The 25,139-nt window shown below is 67.8% G+C and overlaps 5 protein-coding genes across 12 annotated transcripts; 3 read left to right on the forward strand and 2 right to left on the reverse strand.

Annotated features, from left to right (window-relative positions):
• Positions 1-1,956: 1,956 nt before the first annotated feature.
• Positions 1,957-15,037, forward strand: ASPSCR1 (ASPSCR1 tether for SLC2A4, UBX domain containing). Of its 3 annotated transcripts, none has more exons than XM_055133033.1 (15): positions 1,957-2,755; positions 3,614-3,669; positions 5,247-5,361; positions 5,599-5,699; positions 9,615-9,672; positions 10,806-10,879; positions 10,960-11,335; positions 13,040-13,179; positions 13,283-13,364; positions 13,440-13,506; positions 13,578-13,640; positions 13,744-13,793; positions 14,527-14,654; positions 14,722-14,888; positions 14,959-15,037. In XM_055133033.1, exons 1-15 carry the CDS (start codon positions 2,654-2,656, stop codon positions 14,970-14,972), a joined length of 1,593 nt encoding a protein of 530 aa, XP_054989008.1. In that variant the 5' UTR covers positions 1,957-2,653; the 3' UTR covers positions 14,973-15,037. The 3 variants fall into 3 exon arrangements, with proteins under 3 accessions (XP_054989008.1, XP_054989011.1, XP_054989009.1); XM_055133034.1 differs by lacking the exon at positions 1,957-2,755 and adding an exon at positions 2,880-3,137; XM_055133036.1 differs by lacking the exon at positions 3,614-3,669.
• A 237-nt stretch (positions 15,038-15,274) lies between these two features.
• On the reverse strand, positions 15,275-16,373 carry CENPX (centromere protein X). Of its 2 annotated transcripts, XM_004621113.2 has the most exons (5): positions 16,296-16,373; positions 15,845-15,896; positions 15,723-15,776; positions 15,525-15,613; positions 15,275-15,451 (listed from the first exon to the last, which is right to left on the reverse strand). In XM_004621113.2, the coding sequence occupies exons 1-5, from the start codon at positions 16,323-16,325 to the stop codon at positions 15,437-15,439; spliced, it is 240 nt and encodes a 79-aa protein (XP_004621170.1). In that variant the 5' UTR covers positions 16,326-16,373; the 3' UTR covers positions 15,275-15,436. The 2 variants fall into 2 exon arrangements, with proteins under 2 accessions (XP_004621170.1, XP_054989003.1); XM_055133028.1 differs by lacking the exon at positions 15,723-15,776 and having other exon boundaries at positions 15,525-15,697; positions 16,296-16,372.
• Positions 16,374-16,599: 226 nt separating this feature from the next.
• On the forward strand, positions 16,600-21,070 carry LRRC45 (leucine rich repeat containing 45). 2 transcript variants are annotated; one of them, XM_004621114.2, is made up of 17 exons: positions 16,600-16,984; positions 17,252-17,313; positions 17,493-17,563; positions 17,649-17,827; positions 17,907-18,035; positions 18,366-18,478; positions 18,553-18,611; positions 18,690-18,767; positions 18,899-19,034; positions 19,109-19,186; positions 19,268-19,379; positions 19,468-19,538; positions 19,642-19,734; positions 19,841-19,933; positions 20,070-20,243; positions 20,345-20,492; positions 20,647-21,070. In XM_004621114.2, exons 1-17 carry the CDS (start codon positions 16,765-16,767, stop codon positions 20,841-20,843), a joined length of 2,013 nt encoding a protein of 670 aa, XP_004621171.2. In that variant the 5' UTR covers positions 16,600-16,764; the 3' UTR covers positions 20,844-21,070. The 2 variants fall into 2 exon arrangements, with proteins under 2 accessions (XP_004621171.2, XP_054986948.1); XM_055130973.1 differs by having other exon boundaries at positions 20,073-20,243.
• Positions 21,071-21,081: 11 nt separating this feature from the next.
• RAC3 (Rac family small GTPase 3) lies at positions 21,082-22,417 on the forward strand. 3 transcript variants are annotated; one of them, XM_055130975.1, is made up of 6 exons: positions 21,088-21,250; positions 21,317-21,388; positions 21,455-21,572; positions 21,657-21,719; positions 21,837-21,996; positions 22,062-22,417. In XM_055130975.1, exons 1-6 carry the CDS (start codon positions 21,216-21,218, stop codon positions 22,190-22,192), a joined length of 579 nt encoding a protein of 192 aa, XP_054986950.1. In that variant the 5' UTR covers positions 21,088-21,215; the 3' UTR covers positions 22,193-22,417. The 3 variants fall into 3 exon arrangements, with proteins under 3 accessions (XP_054986949.1, XP_054986951.1, XP_054986950.1); XM_055130974.1 differs by having other exon boundaries at positions 21,082-21,250; positions 21,455-21,719; XM_055130976.1 differs by lacking the exon at positions 21,317-21,388 and having other exon boundaries at positions 21,087-21,250.
• A 1,056-nt stretch (positions 22,418-23,473) lies between these two features.
• Positions 23,474-25,055, reverse strand: DCXR (dicarbonyl and L-xylulose reductase). Of its 2 annotated transcripts, none has more exons than XM_055132315.1 (8): positions 24,899-25,055; positions 24,711-24,799; positions 24,336-24,490; positions 24,217-24,259; positions 24,038-24,137; positions 23,892-23,956; positions 23,700-23,817; positions 23,474-23,626 (listed from the first exon to the last, which is right to left on the reverse strand). In XM_055132315.1, exons 1-8 carry the CDS (start codon positions 24,948-24,950, stop codon positions 23,523-23,525), a joined length of 726 nt encoding a protein of 241 aa, XP_054988290.1. In that variant the 5' UTR covers positions 24,951-25,055; the 3' UTR covers positions 23,474-23,522. The 2 variants fall into 2 exon arrangements, with proteins under 2 accessions (XP_054988290.1, XP_054988289.1); XM_055132314.1 differs by having other exon boundaries at positions 24,702-24,799.
• Between the last annotated feature and the right edge of the window lie 84 nt (positions 25,056-25,139).

Consider the following 25,139-nt stretch of genomic DNA (forward strand, 5'->3'; position numbering starts at 1 on the left):
AAATGAAAGGTACTGGGGCCGGAGCGATAGCACGGCGGGTAGGGCGTTTGCCTTGCACGCGGCCGACCCGGGTTCGATCCTCAGCATCCCATATGGTCCTCCAAGCACCGCCAGGAGTAATTCCTGAGTGCAAAGCCAGGAGTAACCCCTGAGCATCGCTGGGTGAGACCCAAAAAGCAAAAAAAAAAAAAAAAAAGATGAAAGGTACTATGGCAGCTTGGGCACCTGACTTGCACATGGTAGACACAGCACCTGTGTGGTTCCATGAGCCCTGCCAGAGTGACTGTGATCCCTGAGCATTTCCAGGTGTGGACAGCGACCCTCACCCCACAAAAGAGTAAACCAAAGATCTTGAAATGTCCCTAGTAAGTGCGAAGTTTGCTGCTGGATGGCTGTAGCCAATCTGAACCTCTTTGGGGGAACTCTGAGCTGATCAATAGTCTGACCCGAGTGGCCGGGCCCTGCTGCAGAGCAGGACTCACCAGTCCTCAGCACCACCAGCCTGTTACCCTACAACAGGGAAAAAAAAGACTAGACAGGAGGTAGCACAGCGTCAGGGCCCAAGCTTGGGGCCCCAGTTTGAATCTGGCACTGTCTGGCCCCAGTGCTCCAAGGCACCACAGGGCCATCCTCCGCCCAGTTGGCTCCGTGTCATTGGGAGCAGCCATCAGCCCCCTGAACACTGCTGGGGGATGCCACACCCCCAAAATGCTGAACCAGGGAGTCCCAGATCATCCCTTCAGGCCGGTCCGGCAGCCTCAGAACTGAGTGAAGGGCTTGTCCAGGGGCAATGCGGCTGGCCGCACTTGGGCTGGGCGCAACCACAGGTCTTGAGCTGCCTCTGCAGCTCACGTTTGTGATTTGGAGAATCATCCCCATGGGTGCTCGGGGGCCGCTTCTGGCTGTGTGCCGTGGACCACATGGTGCTGGGGATCAGAGAGCAAGCATCTCACCCTCTGTGCAATTTCTCTGGCCCCATATTGAGATTTTCTTTCTTTTTTTTTTTTTTTTGGGGGGGGAGCACATTCAGCTGTGCTCAGGGCTTACCTCTGGCTCTGAATTCAGGGATTGTTCCTGGCAGAGCTTGTGTGTGTGTGTGTGTGGGGGGGGAACCCTATGAGATGCCAGAGAATGAATCTGGCAAGATACATGCAAGGTAAACAGTCCATCCATTGTATTATTTCACTGGCCACGTTCTTGAGATTCTTCTGTTGTTGTTTGGGGGCTGGTGTTTAGTACTTACTCCTGACTCTGCACTTAGGGATCACTCCTGGCAGGGACTCTAGGTAGTGGCAGGGGTCAAGCCCAGGTTGGCTGTGTGCAAGGAAAAAGCTCTGCCTGCTGTACTATTGCTCCAGCCCTTCTTGTGCAATTTTAAGAACTTCTCTGCTTAGGATGGTGATGGGCTTCTACCACTTGTTCTCCACAGGCATGCAGGCATCCCATGTGGGGACGGGAGCAACAGTACAGTGGTAAGGCGTTTGCCTTTTATACAGACAACCAGGGTTCAATCTCTGGCATTCCATACAGTCCCCTGAGCATTGCCAGGAAAAAGCTCTGAGCACCGTCTAGTATGGTCAAAAGCCAACCCATCCCCCTACCAAAAAAAATATAAATGAGCATTCCATGTGTAGGCTGGTGACCGGCTGCGCAGGGCTCCGGGGGTCCTGCTACCACACAACCCCTTCATACCCTTCCCTAAGCTCCCCTCTCTCATTGGTGGGCTGCACTCCCCGCCTCGGACTTCGCTGCCATTTCCAAGCGCGGCTGCAGCTTCCACAAGGACCCGAAGCGTCCTTTGGGCAACCGAATCTCACCCTCAGCACGTGGCTTGGACGCTCACCCAATCAGCACTCGTTCCGGATATCCGGAACTCAGTGCAGCAGCCAGTCAGCGCGCCGCCTGGACGCTCCTCCCCCTGGTGCGGAGCCTGTGGTCAAGCAGGAAGCAGGGCGCTGACCGCCTTCCGGACTCCCCCTGCTCTGACCGCCTTAAACGTCCCGGGGTCATTTTGTGACTCCCCCGCAGAGCTGGGCCCGCCTGACCTGGCAGTGCCCGAGACCACCCGCACTGAGTCGTCTCGAGCCCTTGGGCCGCGTCCCGCCCCCGACGTCAGAGCGGGTGGGCGCTGCCCGTCCACCACCTCCTGGGCGCGGCTGGGGGAGGCCGTGCGGGGGGCTGCGGGCCAGGGACGGCCACCCGGATGGGGCCCTCCTGCGTGTGCCCACGCCAGCCTTCGCTCTGCCTCCGGCCGGCGCCCGTGACGCGGGAAAGGCCCGGACCCGGAGCGGCCGCCCAGCCTCCCTCAGGGGCTGGGCAGTCCCCGATGTCCGTCCCCGCTCCCACCCCGCTCTGGACTTCAGATTCAGCCGCAGGGAGGGGGCGATCGCGCCTGTGCTCCGGGTCAGGGTTTGTTTTCACACCCCGCCGGCAGAGGTGCGGGCCAGGGGCAGGGGGCAGGGGGCCAGGCCCGGGCTGGGCGTGGCCCGAAGGCGGCCTTCGCTCCCGGGTCACGGCCAGGGCGCGGGGGCGTGGCCAGCAGGGTCGGGCCCGGAAGCGCGAGGCCCCGCCCCGCGGCCCCGGGTGTCCGCGCGCGTGTTGCCGATAAAGTTTTCCCGAGCGGAAGCGCGGCGGCCGGTCACGTGAGCGGAAGATGGCGGCCGCGGCGGGCGGCGGTGCCTCCGCGGTGTCCGTGCTGGCTCCGAACGGGCGGCGCCACACGGTGAAGGTGACGCCGAGCACGCTGCTGCTGCAGGTGCGGCCCGGGCAGGCGCGGGCGGCGGGCCCGGCCCGCGGGGGCGCCGGGCCGGCGGGGCCGGGGCGGGGCCCGCGGCCGCCAATGGGCGAGCGCCGGGCGCCCGGGGGGTCGCGCCCGCCGCGCGCCGCCCGGCCGGGCCGGCCGCTCCCGAGACGGTGCCCGGCGCCCCTCTGCGGGCCCGCCCCGAGAGGCCGTGACCGACGGGGCCGTGAAGGTCTGCCCGGCCCTGGACTCGCTCCGAGGACCCCAGCGTGCCCGGGGCCCAGTTGGAGCCTCGCCACCCGGCACTGGGCCCGTGGCTGCCTGGCACCGCCGGGGGTGGCACCGGTGACGGGTCCCCCCTCAGACCCTGCCCAGTCCCCGAAGTGTGAGGGCCGCGGTACGCGACGTCGAAGTGGGGTGGTGGAGACAGGCCGGGGGCCACGTCTCCCAGCCAGCCTGCTCTCAGGGAGGACGCGGGGCGGGGGGCAGCAGGCAGCAGGGGAGAGGGGCCTGCAGCGGCCAGGCAGGTGCCCGTGTGGGTGGTGGAGGCCCAGGGAGGAGGGGAGAGGACAGGATTCGGGGCTGAGGCTCTCGGTCTGCTCCCGCCGCCTCTGTGCCACTGGCCTGCCCGCCTCGTGGCCAGGCCACACTTGGCCCTGGGTTCCTGTTCTCTCGCTCCCAGGTTGTTGTTATTTATTTGTCTTGCTTGGGCCACACCCAGCAGTGCTCAGGGCTTACCCCTGGCTCTGTACTCAGGGATCACTCCTGCTGGGACTTGGGGACCATATGGTGTCAGGAATTGAATCTGGGTTGCCTGCATGCGAGGCAGAAGCCCTTCCTGCTGTGCTGCAGCTCTGGCCCCCTCGCCCCCAGGTTCTGGAGGACGCGTGTCTGCAGCAGGACTTCAGCCCCAGCGAGTATGATCTCAAGTGAGTTTGCTGGGGTGCTGCTCCCGGTGCCTTGGTGCTGGCCTGGTGACCCCTTCCAGCCACTTCCAGGTGCCAGTGGCGGCCGGCACTTGTGCACTGGCTGGTGGCCATGCTGTGGTGCCAGGAGGAAGGGGTCCAGAGAAACAGGAAGAAGCTGCAGACCCCTCCCCCGACTTCCCTAGGGACACCAAGGAGGAGGGCTGTGGACTGTGTCTGGGCACAGCTCTCATCTTTGTGACTCAGCTTCATGGCGGCCAGTGCGAATGGGACGGAGGGAGCTGGCCTGTGTGGGCTGGTCCACACAGCCTCATGTTTGTGTGTGTTTGATGAGCAAGTGGCATGTGTGTACAATGTGTTGTGTATGTCATGTATATTTGGCATGTGCGGTGTGTGTGGTGTTTATTTGTAGTACGTGTGCTTTTTTGTGGGGTATCTGCATGTGGGGATATACATGTGCTTAATATACATGGTGTACATGTACATATGTAGTGTGTGTGATTTGTGGATTGTGTGCATGTATGGTATATGTGGCGTATATGCATATATTTAGAGTATACATGGTGTATATGTAGCGTACATGTGTGGTATATTTGCATTATATTTGTAGTATGGGCTGGATTGATAGCACAGCTGTAGGGCGTTTGCCTTTCATGCGGCCGATCCGTGTTCGATTCCTCCGCCTATCTCAGAGATCCCGGCAAGCTACCGAGAGTATTGCGCCCACACGGCAGAGCCTGGCAAGCTACCTGTGGCGTATTGGATATGCCAAAAACAGTAACAATAAGTCCACAATGAGAGACGTTACTGGTGCCTTCTCGAACAAATCGATGAGCAATGGGATGTGTAGTATGTGTGGTTCGTGTGTGTAGTATACGTGTTGTTTGTAGCACACACGCGATGTATGTATGTGTCTGTACAGCACACATCTGGTATGTTTGTGTGGTGTCTGTAGTACACACGTATATTTGTGGAGTTTGTGTCATGTCTAGCACATCCATGTGGTGTTTGTGTGGTGCCTAGCACAGACATGTGTTGTGTGTGGTGTCTACGTGTGCAGTATGTAAATCTCTTTCTCGGGAGGGCTCGGCCCAGACAGACCGATGCCCACTGCAGAGGGATGACCATCCCCGGGTGTGCAGCCCAGGTGTGGCTCCGGCTGCCTCACTGCCCTTGTCCCTGGGGTCCACCCTCTGGTGGGGTCCTGGAGGAGAGGGACTGGGTGGTGACCAGAGCAGCAGGTTTGATGTACCTGGGTGCTGGGCCCCAGCCCTTGTCCTGGGGTCAGCTGTATGTGATGGTCTGAGTAGGACCCTGGTCTCAGAAACGGTGACCCCTGCCCGCCCAGACTGTTGTGGAGCCTCTTGGCTGGAGGTCTGTATGGACAGCAACTGGCCCTGCCCTGCCCTGCCCTGGGGGCTACTGACCCCCGTGGGCAGCGGGGCACGCGCAGCCAGGCTTCATGCTCCTTGCCCTTCCTGCATTCTGTGTCCGGGCATGGGGTGCCTCCGTGGAGCTCTGGGCACGAGGACAGCCCGTTCGGCCTGTGGGCACAGCTGGTGCTCTGGTCCGCTTTGCAGGTTTCAGCGGAATGTGCTTGACCTGTCTGTCCAGTGGAGATTCGCCAACCTGCCGAACCATGCCAAACTGGAGATGGTGCCTGCATCCCGGAGCCGTGAGGGGCCCGAGAGCATGGTGTGTGCCCACAGGGTGGTGCCCGGGGGGGTGTACCTCCTGCAGGGGGTGGCTCTGAGTCGACAGTCTGCGTGGAGCTGGGCGGGTTCCCCTGGATCCAGCCCAGAGCCCAGCGCACCGGGCCCCCACCTTTTTACTTGGCGGTTCCCTCAGGTGGCCTGTGCCCTGGGACCCGGGTCGTGCTGTGCCCGAGCCCTGGGCACAGGCGCCGTGCCCGACGTGGCCTCCCCCTGCCAGGTGCGTGTGGCGCTGCAGCTGGAGGACGGCTCACGCCTGCAGGACACTTTCCGCGCGGGACAGACGCTCTGGGGGCTGCTCAGCCATTTCCCGCAGACAAGGTGAGTGGTGCTGTGCCTTCCCCTGGGGGCTGGGAGGCAGGAGGGGCGCGTGGGGGCCTGAGGACAGGGTGGCAGTTGGGGAGGAGCTGACGGGACCCTCGGACACGGCTGCTCCCGGTGTGGGGCCGTGAGGGCTCCCCAAAGCACCTGGACGTGTGCGAGAGCCGATGCCAGGCTGCCCGGGCCTCTCACCCGCTCACCCGGCAGGCGTATGCGCTGGCCGGTGTCCAGCGTGCACGGGCCTCTGCGTCCTGCCGGTGTCCAGGGTGCGCAGGCATCGCACACGTGATCCTGCGGACGTCCATTGTTTCGTGTGTGCCAGGGCACTGTCCTGCCCCCGGTGGCCTGTGAGTTCATGTGTGTGCCTTGGGCCCACGTCCAGCGCTGTGTGGGCAGCTGGGAGACTGAGTCACCATGTGGTCAAGCCAGAACTTGGCCTTCCGTTCTGGCCTGCACAGGCGTCGTTCTCGGTGTTGGGGGCCGCGGGGTGCTAGAACTGGGTGCAGTGTCCCTCGCCCGAGGAAGCAGCTGCCCCGGGTAGCTGTGGTCTCCAGCAAGACCATGGCCCGGCTGTCGTATGGCCACGTCCCATTTTCCTGAGGGTTCTGTGCCACACCAGCGAGGGGGCCCACCCCGCAGCAGGCCGCTGGCCCAGCCCGGAAGTGCTGCTCTAGGTAGGCCAGGCCCCCGTCCATCCCTGCCGCCTTGTGTGGGGGATGCCAGGCTCAGGTGAGCAGTGACTGGGCAGCACGGGGTGGGGGAGGGGTCGTGATGCTGTGCCAGAGACTGTCCGTCCCTGGGTCTTCCAGGCACTGCTCCCACGCTGAGCCGCAGCGGTGCCCACTGTTGTTCTGGCCACAGATGGGGGGTCACCCGCCTGCTGACCCCACAGCCCCCCACTTCCTGTGTCACTCACCACAGGGTTCTCCCGGCGAGTGGGCCACCCTGACACTGTGGGGCCGGGGGGGGGAGGGGAGCAGGGGTGAGCCCCAAGTGGGCGGTAGGGTCAGCACAGAGCCGCTGCCCGTGGGGCCCCCTGCCTGCCTCTGGGACAGCCGCCCTCGTGCCATGCGGCACAGCCACGCTTGCTGGCCGTGGAGGCAGTGTGGACTTCTCTGGCAACCACATCAAAGGGAAGTGAGAGCAGGCGTGATGGGAGTCTCAGCGTGATTAGTTTGGCTTCTGAGAGAGGCGCCTTGGCTCGGCTTCATGCAGCCTGGGGCTGTGTGCCCGCACCCCAGCTGGGATGGGGGGCCTGGCGTCGCGCCTCCCCTCCCCCGCCATCCCCATTTGCTCCCCCCAGAAGTGGGGGTGCTGTGGTCCCAGGACTGAGGGCGTCTGGGGTCTGAGCCGCACCCCCTCCCTTCCTGCCCAGCCTCACACCCTGTCCTGTCTGCAGGGTGCCGGGATGCAGGGAGGGCGGCTTCAGGGTGGGTATGTGCACCCCTGTCTCTCCTCCCCATCACACCCCCTGCTCCCCGCCCCATCATACCCCTGCTCCCCTCCCATCACACCCCCCTGCTCCCCTCCCCATCACACCCCTGCTCCCCTCCCATCACACCCTTCTGCTCCACTCCCCATCAAACCCCTGCTCCCTTCCCCATCATACCCCCCTGCTCCCCTCCCCATCACACCCCTGCTCCCCTCCCATCACACCCCCCTGTTCCCCTCCCCATCATACCCCTGCTCCCCTTCCCCATCACACCCCCCTGCTCCCCTCCTCATCACACCCCTGCTCCCCTCCCATCACACCCCCCTGTTCCCCTCCCCATCATACCCCTGCTCCCCTCCCCATCACACCCCCCTGCTCCCCTCCCATCACACCCCCCTGTTCTCCTCCCCATCACACCCCCCTGCTCCCCTCCCCATCACACCCCTGCTCCCCTCCCATCACACCCCCCTGTTCCCCTCCCCATCAAACCCCTGCTCCCTTCCCCATCACACCCCCTGCTCCCCTCCCCATCACAAACCCTCACTCCTTTCTCCCATTACCCCTGCTCCCCTCCCCATCACCCCCCTGCTCCTCTCCCCATCACACACCTCTGCTCTCCTCCCCATCTCACTCCCCTGCTCACTTCCCCCATCACCCCCTGCTCTCCTCCCCATCACACTCCTGCTCCCCTCCCCATCACACCCCTGCTCCCCTCCCATCACACCCCCCTGTTCCCCTCCCCATCAAACCCCTGCTCCCTTCCCCATCACACCCCCTGCTCCCCTCCCCATCACAAACCCTCACTCCTTTCTCCCATTACCCCTGCTCCCCTCCCCATCACCCCCCTGCTCCTCTCCCCATCACACACCTCTGCTCTCCTCCCCATCTCACTCCCCTGCTCACTTCCCCCATCATCCCCTGCTCTCCTCCCCATCACACCCCTGCTCCCCTCCCCATCACACCCCCCCTGCCCTCTTCCCCCATCACTCCCTCTTCCCTCCTATCTTGCATCCCCCTGCTCCCTCCCCCTCACCCCTCCCCTCCCCTAAGAGCTGTGCACTTCAAAGCCAGGCTGCCCTTTGATGTCCAGCCCCCCCCCCCCCAGCTGTCCTATTCCAGCCTCTGCTGGCTCCTGATGTGCAGGGAGGGGAGCGAGGGTCCCCTGGCTGCCTAGCTGACCTTCCACCGCCAGCATTTACAGTTGCAGCACCAGACACCATGGTCAGGGCACTTACCCTGGGGCCACCCCCAGGGGCCCCTGTGCTGCTTGTGGATTGGCCCTAGGAAAGCCCAGGAAAGGCCAGAGGCAAGTGAGCCACAGCGTCCCTGAGTGCCCTGGCCCAGACCGGCTGCATGGAGCCTTGCAGCACCCCTCCTGGGTGCCGGCTGTTCCTTGGGGGTTCTTCTGCAGCTGTCTGGGCACACGCGGTGCGGGCCCTGCTGCTGGGCTGCAGCCCACAGTCCCGATGGCCCGAGCATGGCCAGCTTGTCCCTGAGGCTCTGAGCCTGCTCAGGGCAGCGGGATGGCATGGGTGGGTCTGTCGGGGGTGTGTGCAGGATTGCGTGTGGGACTGCATGTGCAGGATCACATATGTGGGGTTGCATGTTTGCAACGGCATCTGGGATCATGTGTGTGGGATGTGTGCGCGGGACTACATGCAGGTTCTTGTGTGTGTGTGTGACTGCGTGTGTGGGACTGTATGTGGGGGGACTATACGTGGGACTGCGTGTGGGGGACTGTGCAGGATCATGTGTGTGGGACAGCGTGTGTGGGACTGTGTGTGTATGGGACAGCGTGTGTGGGACAGTGTGTGTGGGATAGTGTGGGACTGTGTGTGTGTGGGAGTGTGTGTGTGTGTGGGACAGCATGTGTGGGACAGTGTGGGACTATGTGTGTGTGGGACAGCGTGTGTGGGACTGCGTGTGTGGGATAGTGTGGGACTATGTGTGTGTGGGACTGCGTGTGTGGGACTGTGTGTGTGGGACAGCGTGTGTGGGACTGTGTGTGTGTGGGACTGCATGTGTGGGACAGCGTGTGTGGGACAGTGTGTGGGACTGCGTGTGTGGGACAGTGTGTGTGGGATAGTGTGGGACTGTGTGTGTGTGGGACTGTGTGTGTGTGTGGGACTGTGTGTGTTGTACTCTCTGCGGGGCTGCGGGCTGTGGGTCAGGAGTGGGGTTGTGCGGTGTTTCGCTTGCAGGTCCGGGTGAGGACGTTGGCACCCGGCGCTGAGGGCGGGGCCTGGCCCGGCTCCTGCTGTGTTGGCGTTGCCGTGGGCGGGGGCTAGTGGCTGAGGCCCTCTCTGCGCGCTCGCTGGCTGGCTGCCGCGGCCTCCCCGCGTGCACATCCTCCCTGCGGAGCCTGAGGTCCGTGCCCCAGGGGGCGCCTGGCAGGCTCTGGGGTCTGGGCCATGGCCCCCCACGTGCCGCAGGGCCAGTGGAGCGTGTGCTCCGTTCCGTGCTGACGCGGGGCCTCTCTGCAGGCAGCGCCTGGAGCAGCCGTGCGGGGCGACCCCCGTCTGCGTGCACATGAGGGATGAGGTAAGTGGCTCCCCGCTGCTTCGGGGCGGCCTAGCTGTGGAAGGGAGCGGAACGTTGGCCCCTTGGAAGTGGCCGCGGCCCCTGGGCTGCACCCGCCCCCTCCGGCCTGTTTGCTTTCTCACGGGGCCCAGGGCGGGCCGCAGGGATGTTTGCCTTCCTGGGCTGCGGCCACTCCCGCCCAGAGCCGGGGACACGTGTCTGCGCCTGGCCAGCGCTTCCAGGCCTGCTGCGACCTGGAGAAGCACCCACAGGCCGGACAGGGGCCACTTCTGGGAACGTCCCTGAGCCCTGAGTGGAAGACAGTGAGGCCCCCGGGTGGGAAGGCGAGACGGCGGCCTGACAGCACGGCCTGTCCTCACCCCAGCGCTACCCCAGAGCAGCTGGCAGCAAGGAGTGACGGTGATATGGCCGAGGCTGCAGGCTCCACCTCCTGGCTGGTCTCAGCCTGTGCTCCTCCCTCGGCCTGTGCTCCTCCCCCATCCTGTGCTCCTCCCTTGGCCTGTGCTCCTCCCTCAGCCTGTGCTCCTCCCTCGGCCTGGTGCTCCTCCCTCAGCCTGTGCTCCTCCCTCGGCCTGGTGCTCCTCCCTCAGCCTGTGCTCCCTCATCCTGTGCTCCTCCCTCATCCTGTGCTCCTCCCTCGGCCTGGTGCTCCTCCCTCAGCCTGTGCTCCCTCAGCCTGTGCTCCTCTCTCAGCCTGTGCTCCTCCCTCGGCCTGGTGCTCCTCCCTCATCTTGTGCTCCTCAGCCTGGTGCTCCTCCCTCATCCTGTGCCCCCCCCGGAGCCCATAGCCCCCATCTCTGATGACACTCGCCTGGTATCCTCCCTCATCGTGTGCTCCCTTGCCCGGTGTCCTCCCTCATCCTGTGCTCCTCAGCCTGGTGCTCCTCCAGCTCCCTTACACAGGTTTTCTGGGTAGAGCTCAGAGGCCTTGCTGCCCCCGCCTCTGCCCCCCCGCGCCTTCCCTGCCAGACCCCACTTTCCTGACACCTACCGAGGCCTTCAGGGCTGATGTCCTGAGTGGCCACCATGGGGCAGTGGACAGAAGGTGACCTTGTCTGACCTTGCCCACACTGTAGGGCAGCGTCTTGGCCAGTGTCGGGCTCTGGGGGCCCCTCACTCTACTGTCCCCACAGGTGGCTGGCACAGCTGAGCTCCAGCACAGGACACTGCGGTCACTCGGTCTCACCGGCGGCAGCGCCGTGATCAGGTGGGCCGGGCAGACGGGCTGGCACCCCGGGCAGAGCCCCCCGGGGGCTCCTGTGGCCTCACCCACGTCTCGGCCCCCAGGTTTGCCATGGAGTGCCGTGACTCGGCGTCCACGCAGGCGCCCAGGGACTCTGGCCCTGAGCCACTGCTGCCAGACTCGCGGGCGCCAAGCCCCCCGCTGCCCACCGGGCCTGCAGGGTTCAGCCACGGGGACTGCGGCCAGGAGGCGGCGGCAGGGCCCACAGATGACCCCGGGGAGCTGCCCCGCCCCGAGCCCACAGCCCCCGTCTCTGCCGCTTTCTCCGGAGGTGGCCAGCGGCTGGGGCACCCCCTGGGGCCCGTGAGGTCCCTGCCGGCAACTGCCACTAAGTCACAGAAGCCCGTCTCCAGCCCCGGGGGCCCCTCCAGGCCCAAGAAGTCGAAGCCAGGGCAGGAGCCCTTGCAGGAGCTCGAGCTGGTAAGGGGGCGGGGAGTCCTGTCCAGGTCTCGCCTGTGGCCAGGCCAGCCCTTTCCCGGCAGCTCCCGTGTCCCCACCTCTCATCTAGGCATGAGGGCAGCGGGAGCCTCTCTGCTCTCCGTGAGGGTCTTGGCTGGGGGTCTGGGTGCCCAGCTCACACCTGTGGGGCCGCCTGCCCCTCAGAGTGAGGGTCTGTGCCCTGGGGGCTGGGTGGCTGTCCAGGCAGGGCGCTGCTGCCTTTGATCTGGGAGCAGCAGCTGGCCGCGCCCCCCTCGCTCACAGCCGCACCCCAGGGCTGGCCACATGGCGTCTGCTCTGTGGGGGAGGGGAGGAGGGGACAAAACAGAACTTTGGGGGAACTTCAAAGGTAGCTTTAGTCATCAAACAGCGCTTCCAAGTTTCCCATTAGCGTCCCGCCTGTGTGTGGTTTGGGGATTTGGAGAAAGGGTGGGAAGGAAGAGTGGGGCCTCGAGGCCAGGGGTGTGCAGACCCCGCGACCCCGGCTTTGATGTCTGCACACGAATTACCAGAAGGGCTTTTACTGGCCCGCACCCTGTCCTGCCCTTTGAAGCCCTGTGCAGCAGGCCCCCCACGCCGCCAGTAGGGGGGTCCCTGATCAAAGGCCCACCCTACCCCCGCCCCTCTGGGCCCCGGGCCGTGGACACCTCTGCTCCCATCCAGGGCTGCCCCACACCCTACTGGCGGACACTTTTAAGATACTTTCCTTGTGCTTTTGGGGTCCAGGCCATACCTGATGGAGCCACAGCCCCCTGCCTGTCCACCCAGGTGTGGGATGCCCAGGACGCCAGCCGCCCTGACGCTGTCCACTGTGCCCCGCTGTTGCAGACAGGCCGTTGGCTCTGAAGGAGCCGGCCTGGACTGAGGGTGACAGGCAGGCAGCGCCCCCTGGCCCCAGCACCCAGAGCTGCCTGCAGGAGGCCCCTCCTGGTGTGTGTGTGTTTGTGTGTGTGTGACGGCACATATGTGTGCGTGGTGCCGCATGGCATGCGTGGCTGAGTGAGGAGGGCCTGCTTCCCGCCCCGCTGCTGGCTCCTTGCGCCTGGAGCTCGGGGCAGGGGAGGACCAGGACCCAGACCTAGGTCCTGTCCCAGCTGCCCGAGGGTCGGGCTGTGTGCAGCTAACAGCCGTGGTCGCTCATGTGTTGCTTGTCTGGAGATACCCGAGTAGGGATTTTTCTCTCACCCGACGCTGTGTCCTGGAAGTACCTCTGGGCAGGTACCTGGGCCTTCTGTGAGGTGGCCTGCTGCGTCCCGGGGCAGCTGGACACCTGCGCGGGCTCTCAGCCCTTGGGAATGCAGGTGCTTGCGGCCTGGAAGGGCTGCCCCTCCTTGGCCAGACCAGGGGGGGGCGCTGGTGCTGACACAGACCCGTGAGGCCGCCCTGGAGAGGATGGGGTCAGTTAGAACCTGCTGGTGCCCAGGGGTGCTGTGGGGGCTGGAGCCGTAGCACCGTGGGGAGGGCACTCACCTTGCATGTGGCCAACCAGGTTCGACCCCTGAGACAGCCAGGGCCAAGCTCTGAGCACCACCGGCTATGGCCCCCACACAGACAAAAACAGTAGAACCAAACAGGATACGTGAGCGGACAGACTGGGGGTGGCTGGCTATTGCCCTGGCCTCTCCCCTGGACCCTGCTCGGGCCCCGTGAGGGTCTCAGGCCGGGCTCTACCCCTCGCCCCGCCAGTCTATGGATCGCAGCCCGGTGGTCTGTCACCCTGACCTGGAGGAGCTGCCACCGGCCTGGCCGGCTGAACTGCCCGACGACTTCTTTGAAGTCACCGTGGACGATGTGCGCCGCCGCCTGGCCCAGCTGGAGAGTGAGCGGTGGGTGCACCCGGGCCCGGCGGGCTGGGGTGCCGGGCGTCCCTGGGCCGCCCCTGGGGTCTTCTGCTCCGGCCAGGAACCCAGAGCGTCACCCACTTGGCAGGAAGCGCCTGGAAGACGCCCCCTTAGTGACCAAGGCCCTCCGGGAGGCACAGGCCCAGGCAAAGCTGGAGCACTACCCCCAGGTGAGGCGGTGCCCGGGCCAAGCTCTGGCCACCTGGAGTGCTCGCCCCATGGTGCTCACCACTCTGTTCACTCAGGTGGCGCTGCGTGTGCTCTTCCCCGACCGCTACACCCTGCAGGGCTTCTTCCGGCCCCTCGAGACAGGTAGGGCTGGGCCGGGCTGGGCGGGGGCTCCCGGCTGCAGGGTCCCGGTCAGCTGCCCTCCCTCCCTGCAGTGGGGCACCTGCGGGCCTTCGTGAAGAGTCACCTGAGAACCCCGGAGCTGCCCTTCTACCTATGTGAGTGCAGGCCGGGCAGTGCCGGGGCCTGTGGGGCGGGCACCCTGGCCAGCCTCCCCCGCACTGTGGGGCATGGCTGTGCCTGACTCGGGCTATTTCACAGTCACTGCTCCCCCTAAGACCCTGCTGGACGACAGCCTGACCTTCTTCCAGGTGAGGGGGGCAGGGGGGTTGGGCAGCCCCCAGCAGGGGCGTCCGCGTGGGTTGGGCAGCTGCCAGCCGGATGGCTCTCGCGCAGAGCCTCGCCTTAGATTGGGACCAGGCCAGTGTGCTGAGTGGCCACAGGCTGGGGGCGGTGGGGGGTGACGGGAGCCCAGGAGAGGTGCCAGGATGCAGAGCCCACACCCCTTGCCCAAGTGACACCTCCCGTGCCCTCCCTGCTGCCGCCAGGGTGGTGACCGTGCCAGACCCTCCCCTCTCACCCTCCAGGCTGGCCCCAGGGCGTTGCCCGAGTGCCGCTGGCAGGCCGCTGGGAAGGAAGCGGTGAGCACGGCTGCCAGCCTCCAAGCCCCTGGCAGGCAGCACGGCTGCCATGGGGGCGCCGGCCGTCCTGCTCGTGACATCCGGGTGTTGGCGTGTGCGCAGGGGCGGCCCAGGGGATGTGGTCAGTGCCCCACCCCAGCTCTGTCACACACCTCACTCGGCCCTCAGGGGTCTGCTGAGGCTTCCTGGCTCCAGGCCCAGCTGCCCGCCCGCGCCAGCCTCGCGGGGCCCTGGTTCAGCCCTGCCCGCGGGTTGGCACTCCCACTGGGTCTCCCAGGTTACCGTCTGACAGAAGGGGAGGCCACACGCACAGCCTCTAGGCCCGTTCCTGGACCCCGGCCCAGGCATGGACTGGAGCCGCCCGTGTTGGGTGCGGCACCCTGAGCTCACCCCACCCCCGCAGGCCAACCTCTTCCCTACTGCCCTCATACACTTCGGAGCGGAGGGGCCCCCAGGCGAGGGCCCCTACCTGGAGCCCCAGCTGCTGGCACGTACCGTGGCTCCGTCCGCAGCAGATGAGCTGGTGGCCAGGTGAGTGTGGCCAGCGGCCCTGGGCAGTGACTCCATGCCGTACCCTGAGACTTACCTCTGTCCCCAGGCACATGTCCAGAGCCACCAAGACCCCAGCACTGCCCCCGGCTGCCCCTGCTACAGTGCCCAAGTCAGAGCCTCCCCTTGAGGCGTCCGAGCACCTGCCCAGCCCTGTGCCATGCCCGCCTGCGAGGAGGGACCTGGGCAAGGTTCCCAAGTGGCTGAAGCTGCCAGGTATCAGGGGGCCGGGGGCGGGGGTTGCAGGCATGTGTGAGCCCTCATCACCCCGGCATCTGCCCCACAGCCAGCAAGAGGTGAGATGCCAGCCTGGAGGTGCCTGCCGTCCTCTGCCCAGCAAGAATAAAGTGGCTTTTCTCCGGTCAGCAATTGTCCCTGTGCTTCTTTCATGGGCTGGTGGCACTGTCCCCGGCCACTCTGGGCCTGGGCTCCCTGGGGGCGAAGTGGCAGCCCCACCCCCCCATGCGTGCCTCATCTGCACCTGGTCTGGTTGTGGGGACAGCCACACTGAGCCTCAGAGGAGCCCAGGACGCCTCTGGTGGGGTGCCCGGGCAGGACCGACCCCCACATCTCATCCTGGAGGAAGGCGAGAGGCGGGGCTGGGAAGGGGGAGCGAGTTTAATGTGTGGGCTCAGCCACAGCTGAGTGTGGGTGTCGAGGGTCCCGTCCAAGCAAGGCCAGGCATGGGCCCGCTCCAGCTCCTCGAGGCCGTCCTGCCTGAGACCAGCGTCACGGGGCCCGGGACAGCTGCCGCGAAGGTCCCCCTAGAAGTCCAGGAGCTGGGGGAGAGGGAGGCACTCAGAGGCTGGACGGGGCGGCAGGTCCGGGCCACGCAACTTTACTGCCACCTACCAGCTGAGGCAGCACTTTCTCCAGCTGCTCCACGTCCACGCGGACCAGGTCCTCTGCCTGGGCCTGGCGCACGCTGCGGATAGCCGCTTCTGCGGGGATGGGGGCCGTGAGCGATCCTGTGTCCGCGGGGATGGGGGGCGTGGGGACCCCCGCCCAGCTCTCAGGGACAGCCCCTGGTGGGGTGGGACACAGGCTCACCTAGCACGAAGATCTTAAGAAGCTCGGCCAGGAGCTGCAGCGCGTCCCCGCCCACTGCAGGGAGGGAGGGGTCAGGCGGCCCGGCACGCCCCCGGCCCGCCCCGCCCGCCGCCCCGCGCTACCTTTGGTCTTGTCGTCCTTGAAGTGGAAGAGCAGCAGCTTGTTCACCAGCTCCTGTGCGGACAGAGACCGGCCAGGACAGTGAGGGGCCGAGGGGCCGCAGACGGAGCCGCAGTCGGCGAGGCAGGGGGCGGCCAAGGCGGCCCCAAACGGCACGGGGCGGGGGAGGGGCCGGGCAGCTGCTCGGCGCCCCCTGCCGGCCGCGCTGCCCTTCCCGCAGCGGCTCGAGACCCCCAGGGTGCGCACCGGCGGTGCCCTCCCCCTCCCCGTAGCCGGGCCGCCGCCGCCCCCTGGCGCACCCACCGGCCTGCAGCCGCCCTCCGAGTGGCCCCGGGCGTCCGACACGCCGTGTCGTGGCCGCGGGGCCGGACGGTGTCCGGCGCGCTCGGAAGGCGGCGCGGACAAGTCCGGCGGCTCCGAGCGCCCCCGCGCCCCTCAGCCGCCCGCACGCACCTTCCGGAACCCCGCGCCCGCCGCCTCCATCCCGCTGCCGCCGCGCCCGCACCGCCGCACCGCCCCCCGTAAGCGGGAAGCGCGTCCTCCCTGGCACCACCAACCAATGGACGCTGAGCGCGCTTCCCGGGAGCTCCGCCTCCACATTGCAGGCCAATGGGCGCTGAGCGCGCTCTCCTGAGTCCCGCCTTCTCCACCGCACCGGCCAATGAGCCGTGAGCGCGCGCCGGTTCCTTCACGCTCATTCGCCCGCGGTGCTTCCTGGGAGTTGTAGTTTCGGGGGCCGTTCCCGGCGCTCCTCGCTCTTCCTGGATACTGAGGCTCGGGACGGCCGCGCAGAGCTCGGCGCGAGGGCCGGGCTGCGGGGCCGGCTGTCAGCGGGGTCCGTGCGGCGCCAGACTGCCACGCCGACGGCACCCCACCCTCGCGCCCGCCCACCTGTAGAGCCAGCTCCCTGCACGCCCCCGCCATGGACGAGTTCCGACGCGCGTACACCCGGCTGTGCCAGGACAGTGGCGCCGAGCCCCAGGAGAGTGTCCTGCAGCGGCTGCACGAGCTGCCCGCGGGCCGGCTGGACCTGGCCACCCTGAGCCTGACGGTGGACACGTGCAGGGCTTTGGGCAGGCTGCTGCAGAGCGAGGCACTGCTGGAGGAGCTGGTGCTTAGCGACTGCATGCTCAGCGAGGAAGGTGGGCAGCCCGCAGGGGCCCTCACTCGTCCTGCCCAAGCTGACCACTTGGCTGTCTGCCCGCGCTGGACCCTCCTGAGAAAGCCCTGTGCACGGCAGTCACTCCCGTTGGAGCAGTGGGCCTGCTGCCCTCCGGCGGGTGATCCTGGTGGTCAGGGGCCCGGCTGCCGGCCTCGCCCCGGCGCAAACCTGGAGTAGGGCGGTCTGGGGCCAGCTGGGCCTCTGGAGAATGGAGTCAGCTTAGGTCAACGCCCGCCTTCCCTCACAGGGGCCACACTGCTGCTTCAGGGCCTCTGCTCCAACTCTGCCTTGCGGGTTCTGGACCTTAAGGTGAGTGGGGTGAGGGGGCTGCGGGCACGTGAGCTCCTGCACAGGCCTTGGCTGTGTGCCTGTCCGGAGTCCCTGGAAGTCACGCCACCTACCCAGAGCCAGGGACTCGTGGGGTGTGGACGTGGCCGGAGCGCAGCCCACGGGGACCAGGAGTGACCGGCCAGCCGTGTCCCGTGCAGGGCAACAACCTTCAGGCCGTGGGCGCCGAGGCCCTGGGCAAGCTCCTCCGGCAGAACAAGTCCATTCAGAGGTGAGGGGCGCCCCGGGTCGCGAGGGCCACGGCCCAGCCCGTGGGGGTCCTGCGGCCTGGCCCAGCTCATGCCGCCTCCCCGCAGCCTCACCCTGGAGTGGAACAACCTGGGTGCCTGGGGAGACGCCTTCGCCACCTTCTGCGGGGCCCTGGCCTCCAACAGCGTCCTGCAGCAGCTGGACCTCCGCAACAACCAGATCGGGCCGCCCGGCGCCGAGGCCCTGGCCCTGGCCCTCAGGAGGAACGTCAGCTTGCAGCAGCTGGGTGCGCCCGGCTGGCCGGCGGTGGGGAGCCCCGGGGCCCCGGGGAGCCCGGCTCCCTGTGACCGCAGCTCTCCTTCCAGACCTGCGCTGGAATAACATCGGCCTCCTGGGGGGGCGTGCCCTGGTGGACTGTCTCCCCAGCAACAGGACCCTGTGGAGGCTGGAGCTGGCGGGGAACAGCATCCCCAGCGACGTGCTCAGAGCCGTGGGTACAGACAAGGGCGCAGCAGGGTGGCGTGCTTAGGGCTTGGTTCCAAGTTCCCCTCGGTGCCCCCGGCCCCTCCTGCTCTCACTGCCACTCCGCTGTGGCCCGAGGTGGCCAGGAGCCCACGGGCACCTCACCTCCTGCCGTGTCCCCCACATCCACCTGTGCCCATTCCGCGGAGGCAGGCAGATTTCTACCTGTTCGAATCTTTCCAGAACACGCGAGCTGAGTTTCCTGGTGTGGCCTTCGGCCTTGGGACAGCCCCGGTGCCCCAGGTGGCACCTGTCCCAGGGGTGTCTGGCGGGACCCAGCCTGACTGGGCTCATCCCCGCAGAGCAAGCCATGGACCACAACCAGGACCGGCTGGCCACACAGCGGGAGAGCCGCGCCCGCGCCCAGGTGCTCAGCAAGGAGGTGCGGCTGCTGCGAGAGGAGAAGTCCAAGCAGGTGAGAGGCCCTGCCCGCCGCCTGCCCGCCGCCTGCCCGCAGCCCTGTGGGGGTCACAGCCCCTCTCTCCCCAGTTCCTGAACTTGATGGAGACGATCGAGAAGCAGCAGGAGGAACTGAGCCGCAGCGGCAGGTGACCGGCGCTCCGGGCCGTGGGAGGCGCAGCAGGGCTGGGGCGGACCTGGCCTCCTCAGGGCCCTTTACCCCTCAGGGTGTCGGCGGCCCGGGTGGGGCAGCTCCAGGAGGCCTTGGAGGAGCGGCACTCGGTCATCAACGCCCTGAAGGCCAAGTGAGTGGGCCCGGAGGCGGGGGTTGGGGCGTGTGCAGTGCCAGAGCCAAGGGAGCCCCCCCGGCAGGCTCCCTGGACAGGGGTGGCGGTGCGGGGCCTGAGGGCGGCCGGGCGGGGGCTGTTTCTTGCAGGCTGCAGATGACCGAAGCCGCCCTGGTGCTGTCAGAGCAGAAGGTGCAGAAGCTGGGGGGGCTCGTGGCCGCGGCCGAGCAGGAGCAGCGGAGCCAGGCGCAGAAGCAGGCGAGGGAGCAGAGGCTGCAGCAGCAGGTGGGCGGCGGGTGGCCGGGTGGGGGGCTGCGGCGGCGCGCGGGTACCAGGCTGCCTGCGCCCGTCTCCCACAGGAAGCTGCGGAGCGGGAGTCCAAGCTCCTGAAAGACTTGGCAGAGGCCAACGAGCAGAACCTCCAGCTGCGCGACCAGGTGTGGGGGCGGGCCGGGGGCGGGGCGGGCGGAGGGGGGAGGGGTCCCGGGCACCGCTTCCCGGGGCCCTGCCGCCCCCAGGTGGACGCGCTGGAGCGCAAGGCCAAGGCCCAGCAGGAGCAGCTGTTCCTGGCGCGGCAGGAGCTGACCGACCGGACAGCCGAACTGAAGATCCGGGCAGTGCAGGCCGCGGGTGGGCACCTGGCGCCCGTGGGCGGCGGGCGGGCGGGGCGGAGGCGAGGCCCCGCCTCACCTCCTCTCTCCTCCCCCTGCACCGCCAGAGCGCCTGGAGTTGGAGAAGAAGCGGTCCCGCCAGAGTCTGGAGGACTCCGCGCGGCTGCACTCCCAGGAGGTACTCGGTGCCCGCGCCGCCCACAAGTGCCAGTGGCCACTCGCTCTCAGCCCAGGGGCTCGGGTGTTGAGTTGGGACCCCACCGGCCACGCCTGCCCGGCAGGTACAGCACATGACGCGCCACCTTGAGGAGAGCGAGCGGGCGCTGCAGGGCCGGGTGCAGAGGCTGGAGGCGGCGCGGCTGGCCCTGGAGGAGGTGAGGGGCCTGGCTGTGCGCTCGGGCTCCCCAGCCAGCAGGCTGCATGGGCACCCTGGGACCCCCGCGAGGGGAGTCGGCTGTCCAGCAGGCTCTCTGGGTGCAGGAGCTGAGCCGAGCCAAGACGGCCGTGCTGTGTGAGCGCAACCAGGCAGAGGAAGAACTCGCTAAGGCCAGGAGCCAGGCGCGCCTGGAGGAGGTCAGCACAGGGCCGGGCATCCCGGCACCTGCCCTTCCGCTGTTGCTGGGCATCCGTGCGGTGGGCTGGGGAGTCAGGTGTGGGCCCACGCGCTGGCCCGCCGCCGTCCCCACGGCCCCCTCTGTCCATGCTTCAGCAGCAGCACCGGGCACACCTGGAGGAGAAGCTGCGGCTGCTGGCACAGGCACGGGACGAGGCCCAGAGCACCTGCCTGCAGCAGCAGCAGAAGGTGAGCCAGGCCCAAGCCCAGGCCGCACAGCTGGACCTGCAGGTGGAGGGCCTGCGGCGGCGTCTGGACGAGCTGCAGCAGGTAGCGGGGAGCACCTCCTCAGCCCTGACCCTGCTCCCGTCTCTTGACCCCCCTGCACCCTGCCAGTGCCTCTGCTCACTCCTGAGCCTTGTGCCACACAGGAGCTGCGTGACAAGGACCAGGAGAAGGTGGCAGAGGTGACCAGGGTGCGGGTGGAGATGGAGGAGCAGAAGGGCCACTTGCGGGCTGAGCTCACCGCCCAGGAGGCACTGAGAGAGAAGGTGGCAGCCCTGGAGCGCCAGCTGAAAGGTGGACGGCGCCCCCCCCCAGGACCCCCGGTCTTTTCTGGCCAGACCCCCTGGTGGGCAGCTGGCAGAGGAGCGCAGTGGCCCTGGTCCCTGGCCGGGTGGGCGGCGGGCACGGGAGCCGGTGGGGTGAGCCCAGGCCTGCCCCCTCCCCGCAGCGAGCACTAGTGACCACCGGGAGGCGCTGCTGGACCGGGAGAGTGAGAACGCGTCCCTGCGGGAGAAGCTGCGCCTGAAGGAAGCGGAGCTGGCCCGGGTCCGGGAGGAGGAGGCGCAGCGGGCCAGCTTCCTGCAGAGCGCCGTGCTGGCCTACGTGCAGGGCGCCCCGCTGCGGGCGCTGAGCCCCCAGAAGTGAGGGCCGGCCCCCTGCCCGGGACTGCGGACCTGGACTGTGGCGCCGGCGCACGGGCGCACGGGGTGGGCGCGGTGCGCGTGGTGATGCGGGGCGGGCCGTGCGCTGTCGCCTCGCCTCTGGAAATACACTCGTGTCCCCTCGCTGCTGCGTGTGAGAGTCGCGCCGCGGGGCGGGCGGGGGGCGGGGCGCGCGGCTCGGCTGTCTCCGCGCGGGGGGCGCGGCGGCGGCGGCGGGCGGGGGGCGCGCGGCGGGCGGGGCGCGGCTCGGCTGTCTCCGCGCGCGCTCGGCGGCGCTCGGCTGTCTCCGCCCGGGGTCGGCGGCGCTCGGCTCCGCTGCGGCGCGGGCATTTCTCCGCACCCGGCGGCCGCGCCCATGCAGGCCATCAAGTGCGTGGTGGTCGGCGACGGGTGAGTGCGGGCCCGGGGGGCGGCGGGCGGGCGGCGGGCCCCGCTGAGCGCGCCCTGTGTCCGCAGCGCCGTGGGGAAGACGTGCCTGCTCATCAGCTACACCACCAACGCCTTCCCCGGAGAGTACATCCCCACCGTGTGAGCCGGCGCCCGGGGGTCGCGGGGGGCCCGCCGCGCGCCCGCGCTCACGCCGCCCGCCCGCAGGTTCGACAACTACTCGGCCAACGTGATGGTGGACGGCAAGCCCGTCAACCTGGGGCTGTGGGACACGGCGGGCCAGGAGGACTACGACCGCCTGCGGCCGCTCTCCTACCCGCAGACCGTAGGTGGCAGGGCGGGCGGGCGCGGCGGGGCGCGGGCGGGGGCTGGGGTGCTGACCGCCCGCCCGCCCCCCGCCCCGCCCCAGGACGTCTTCCTCATCTGCTTCTCCCTGGTGAGCCCCGCCTCCTTCGAGAATGTCCGGGCCAAGGTAAGAGCCGGCGGGGGGCCGCGGGCGTCCCGGACCGGCCGGGGGACAGGGCTGGGGGGCGTGGCCCTGGCCCTGCGGCGCGCCCGGGACCCAGCGCTGAGCTGGCGGCCCCCACAGTGGTACCCCGAGGTGCGCCACCACTGCCCGCACACGCCCATCCTCCTGGTGGGCACCAAGCTGGACCTTCGCGACGACAAGGACACCGTGGAGCGGCTGCGGGACAAGAAGCTGGCGCCCATCACCTACCCGCAGGGCCTGGCCATGGCCCGCGAGATCGGTGAGTGCCTGCCACGCCCCGGCCCCCGGCCCTCGCGCGGCCCCCTCACCCTCCCCCACCCCTAGGCTCGGTCAAGTACCTGGAGTGCTCCGCGCTGACCCAGCGAGGCCTGAAGACCGTGTTCGACGAGGCCATCAGGGCCGTCCTCTGCCCGCCCCCCGTGAAGAAGCCCGGCAAGAAGTGCACGCTGTTCTAGGCTCTCCCCCGGCTGCCCGGCCACCTGTCCACCCGTCTACCCGCCCGCCCCTCTGCCTGTCTGTCCTCTGTGGTGTGTCCTCCGTGTGCCTGAGTCTGTGGGAGGGAGTGGGGGTGAAGCATGAGGCGGGGGCCTGCCCACTGCACCCCTGGGGGCTGCCCTGGGCTGCAGATGGGCTTCCTCGAGGAGTGTTCCCGTTTTATACAATAAACTTTCTCCACCTCGTCTCCTGCTCTCCTCGCTCCACGGTCCCAGGGGGGCACGGGAGGGGGCGGCATCTCGGGGACCATCAGGCTGGGTGGGAGCAAATGCAGGTGCACGATGGGGTCGCAGGGCGTCCAGGAAGGCAGGGGCAGGCTGTCCCTAACTCCCCTGCAGCACTCAGGGATCGCTCCCCATGGGGCTTGGAGGCCCTTGGGGTGCTGGGCATTGACCCAGGGTCAGTTGTGAGCAAGGCCAGCACCCTTCCAGACTCCCTGGCATGGATGTGCTTTGGCAGGGGGCCAAGCTGTAGGATCTGGCTTAGCGTGCAGAGGGCAGACAAGTGTGGCCACGAGCTGGGAGGCTGGGAGCCACGGTCCAGGGGGTTGCACTTCACCCCAGAACCCATGCAGGCAGCGGTTGCTGGGATGAGCAGGCTGGGGTGACCCGGGCCCAACTGCTCTCTCCGCTGGGGCAGATCTGCCACCCAGTTGCGAAACGGCCAGAGTTCGTGATTATGCAAGCGCACACAGCTGGGCTGGAGACCGCACCCGGCCACACGGGCAAGGGTGAGGACTGTGTGGCTGCAGCTGGCCCCGTGCTAAGAGGGGGCTCTGCACCCCAACTGTCCTGCTCCCTCTCACACCCCGGAGGTTTCAGCTCCACTCTGGATTTTGACTTGCTGTTGTGGACCCAGTGAACAAGGAGCGGGACCCAGAGGGGAGTGAGCAGCGTCCGGAGTCGGGGGCAACCCCCACAAGCAACACAAAGCTTACAGTCGCCGTATGAGCACAGCGGGAAGGCCTTGGACTCAGCAGACCCGTCCCCAGCACCCCATGTACTGCCCCGAGCCCGCCAGGAGCAATCCCGGAGCACAGAGCCAGGAGTGAGCCCCAGAAAAAAAAATAACAACATTTCAAACAACCCAAGTTCGGCTGTGCTGTGCCGGGGAAGGTAAGGAAAGTGCTCACGGTCTTTCAAGACTGACCTACGAGCTGACAGACGGACGCACCGATGAGCGTCTGCCTCACTGTCCCCCCCAGGCCCCGGGAGCACGCGCCCAGAACGACTCTCCGGGCGGAAGCAGCAGTGTGTTTATTGGGGGCTCAGCGTGGGGCGGTGTGGAGGCTCAGGTGGCCAGGAAGCCTCCATCCACGGGCAGCGTCGCCCCCGTGGTCATGCTGCTGCGGTCACTCAGCAGGAAGAGGATGGTGTCCACCACGTTCTCCATCTCTGCGGGAGAGGCTGGGTGAAGTTCTGGCCATGCTGCCCACCTGCCCACCCGCCGCCCTCCGCTCGGACTCACCTGCAAACCTGCCCAGGGGGATGCGATCCAGCATGGACTTGGCCTTCTGGGGGTCGCTCCAGTTGGCCTGGCCCATGGGCGTCATGACGACTGTGGGGTTCACCGCATTCACACGGATCTGCACCAGGACAGGCAGGGGTGGGCGAGGGCCCTGGATTCGGGCTGGGCGCGGGGAGGCCTGAGGGAACTCACCTTGTGGGGCCCCAGCTCCAGCGCCATCACCTTGGTAAGCATGTCCAGGGCGCCCTTGGAGGAGCCTGTGGAGGTGGCAGGAGCCTGAGCCACGGGGCAGGGGCAGTGAGGGGCAGGGGCCAGGCAGGGCAGTGAGGGGCACTCACAGTACACACTGTGGTTAAGCAGTGCTCGTTGTGAGGCCTGGCTGGACACGTTCACGATGGAGCCGGGGGACCCCCGGGCGATGAGGCCACGGGCCACCACCTGGAGAGTGGGGAGGGGGGAGGGGAGGAGTGAGGCAAGCCCCCAACCCGCCCCACCCCCACCCAGCCGGACAGCTTACCTGGGACACCTGGATCACGGCCCGCAGGTTGACCTCAAAGGACCTGCAGGCAGATGAAATGGGGTGACAGGCCTTGGGGTGGTGCTGCCCGGGGTGTCCCCAATCCCCACCCCACTCACGTGTCACACGCCTCCTTGGTGATCTCCAGGAAAGGCTGCAGAAGCGCCACGGCCGCGTTGTTCACCAGCAGGTCCACGGGGCCCACGTCGCGCAGCGCCCGCTCCGTGGCTGCCCAGTCCCCCAGGTCCACGCACAGAGGCTCCACTCCGGGGCACTGAATATCGGGGAGAACAGCTACCAGAGGCTCCGCGCGGGGTGGCCCAACGGGACTAAGGCTCGCGGCCACCTCCTGGGACTCGAATTTCGGGCCGCAGGCCGGGCACTGGGCTGGGAACCCAGGGGCCTGCTTGCCCACCGCCACCCTGCGCCCGCCCGAGCCTGGGCGTCGCGGTCCGAAGGTCCTCGGTGCCCACCCCCGCGCCTACCTCACGCACCAGGCTCTCCAGGTCGGCCCGGGTCCGGCTCACGGCCACCACCTGCGCCCCCGCGGCGTGCAGCGCCAGCACCGTGCTGCGCCCGATGCCTGCGGCGGGATCCGCGCGGCTCAGCGCCCCCCGCGCCCCGCGCCCCCGCCCGCCGGCCCACCTTTGCCCGCGCCCCGCGCCCCCGCCCGCCGGCCCACCTTTGCCCGCGCCCGTGACCAGCGCGCGGCGGCCCGCGAGCCCCAGCTCCATGGTGGCGCGGTCAGCCCTGCGCGCAGCGACAGTGCGACTGCGGGCCGGGGCGCCGGGCCCCGGAGGGCGCGGGCAGGGGCGGGGCGGGCCGGGAGGGGCGGGCCGGGGCGGGCCCGAGTCCTAGGGCGGAGAGCGCAGGGCGGAGCGCGGGAGCCCGGGCTCGGGCGGAGCCAGGCCGGGGGCGGAACG

The sequence above is a fragment of the Sorex araneus genome, chromosome 3 (assembly GCF_027595985.1).
Source record: "Sorex araneus isolate mSorAra2 chromosome 3, mSorAra2.pri, whole genome shotgun sequence".
In the NCBI taxonomy this organism is placed as follows: Eukaryota; Metazoa; Chordata; class Mammalia; order Eulipotyphla; family Soricidae; genus Sorex; species Sorex araneus.

Excerpts from the sequence above, each read along its gene's own strand:
- ASPSCR1 (XM_055133033.1), top strand. The coding sequence starts at position 2,654 with ATGGCGGCCGCGGCGGGCGGCGGTGCCTCCGCGGTGTCCGTGCTGGCT. Across the intron at positions 5,700-9,614 it reads AGCCATTTCCCGCAGACAAG|GCAGCGCCTGGAGCAGCCGT; the intron begins GTGAGTGGTGCT and ends GCCTCTCTGCAG. Across the intron at positions 13,641-13,743 it reads GGAGCTGCCCTTCTACCTAT|TCACTGCTCCCCCTAAGACC; the intron begins GTGAGTGCAGGC and ends GCTATTTCACAG.
- CENPX (XM_055133028.1), bottom strand. The coding sequence starts at position 16,325 with ATGGAGGCGGCGGGCGCGGGGTTCCGGAAG. Across the intron at positions 15,897-16,295 it reads CGGGCGCGGGGTTCCGGAAG|GAGCTGGTGAACAAGCTGCT; the intron begins GTGCGTGCGGGC and ends CTGTCCGCACAG. Across the intron at positions 15,698-15,844 it reads CAAGGACGACAAGACCAAAG|GGGCTGTCCCTGAGAGCTGG; the intron begins GTAGCGCGGGGC and ends CCACCCCACCAG.
- LRRC45 (XM_004621114.2), top strand. The coding sequence starts at position 16,765 with ATGGACGAGTTCCGACGCGCGTACACCCGGCTGTGCCAGGACAGTGGC. Across the intron at positions 17,828-17,906 it reads CGTCAGCTTGCAGCAGCTGG|ACCTGCGCTGGAATAACATC; the intron begins GTGCGCCCGGCT and ends CTCTCCTTCCAG. Across the intron at positions 18,768-18,898 it reads ATCAACGCCCTGAAGGCCAA|GCTGCAGATGACCGAAGCCG; the intron begins GTGAGTGGGCCC and ends TGTTTCTTGCAG.
- RAC3 (XM_055130974.1), top strand. The coding sequence starts at position 21,216 with ATGCAGGCCATCAAGTGCGTGGTGGTCGGCGACGG. Across the intron at positions 21,389-21,454 it reads GGAGAGTACATCCCCACCGT|GTTCGACAACTACTCGGCCA; the intron begins GTGAGCCGGCGC and ends GCCCGCCCGCAG. Across the intron at positions 21,997-22,061 it reads GGCCATGGCCCGCGAGATCG|GCTCGGTCAAGTACCTGGAG; the intron begins GTGAGTGCCTGC and ends CCCCACCCCTAG.
- DCXR (XM_055132314.1), bottom strand. The coding sequence starts at position 24,950 with ATGGAGCTGGGGCTCGCGGGCCGCCGCGCGCTGGTCACGGGCGCGGGC. Across the intron at positions 24,491-24,701 it reads TGGAGAGCCTGGTGCGTGAG|TGCCCCGGAGTGGAGCCTCT; the intron begins GTAGGCGCGGGG and ends CCCGATATTCAG. Across the intron at positions 23,957-24,037 it reads GCTTAACCACAGTGTGTACT|GCTCCTCCAAGGGCGCCCTG; the intron begins GTGAGTGCCCCT and ends CCACCTCCACAG.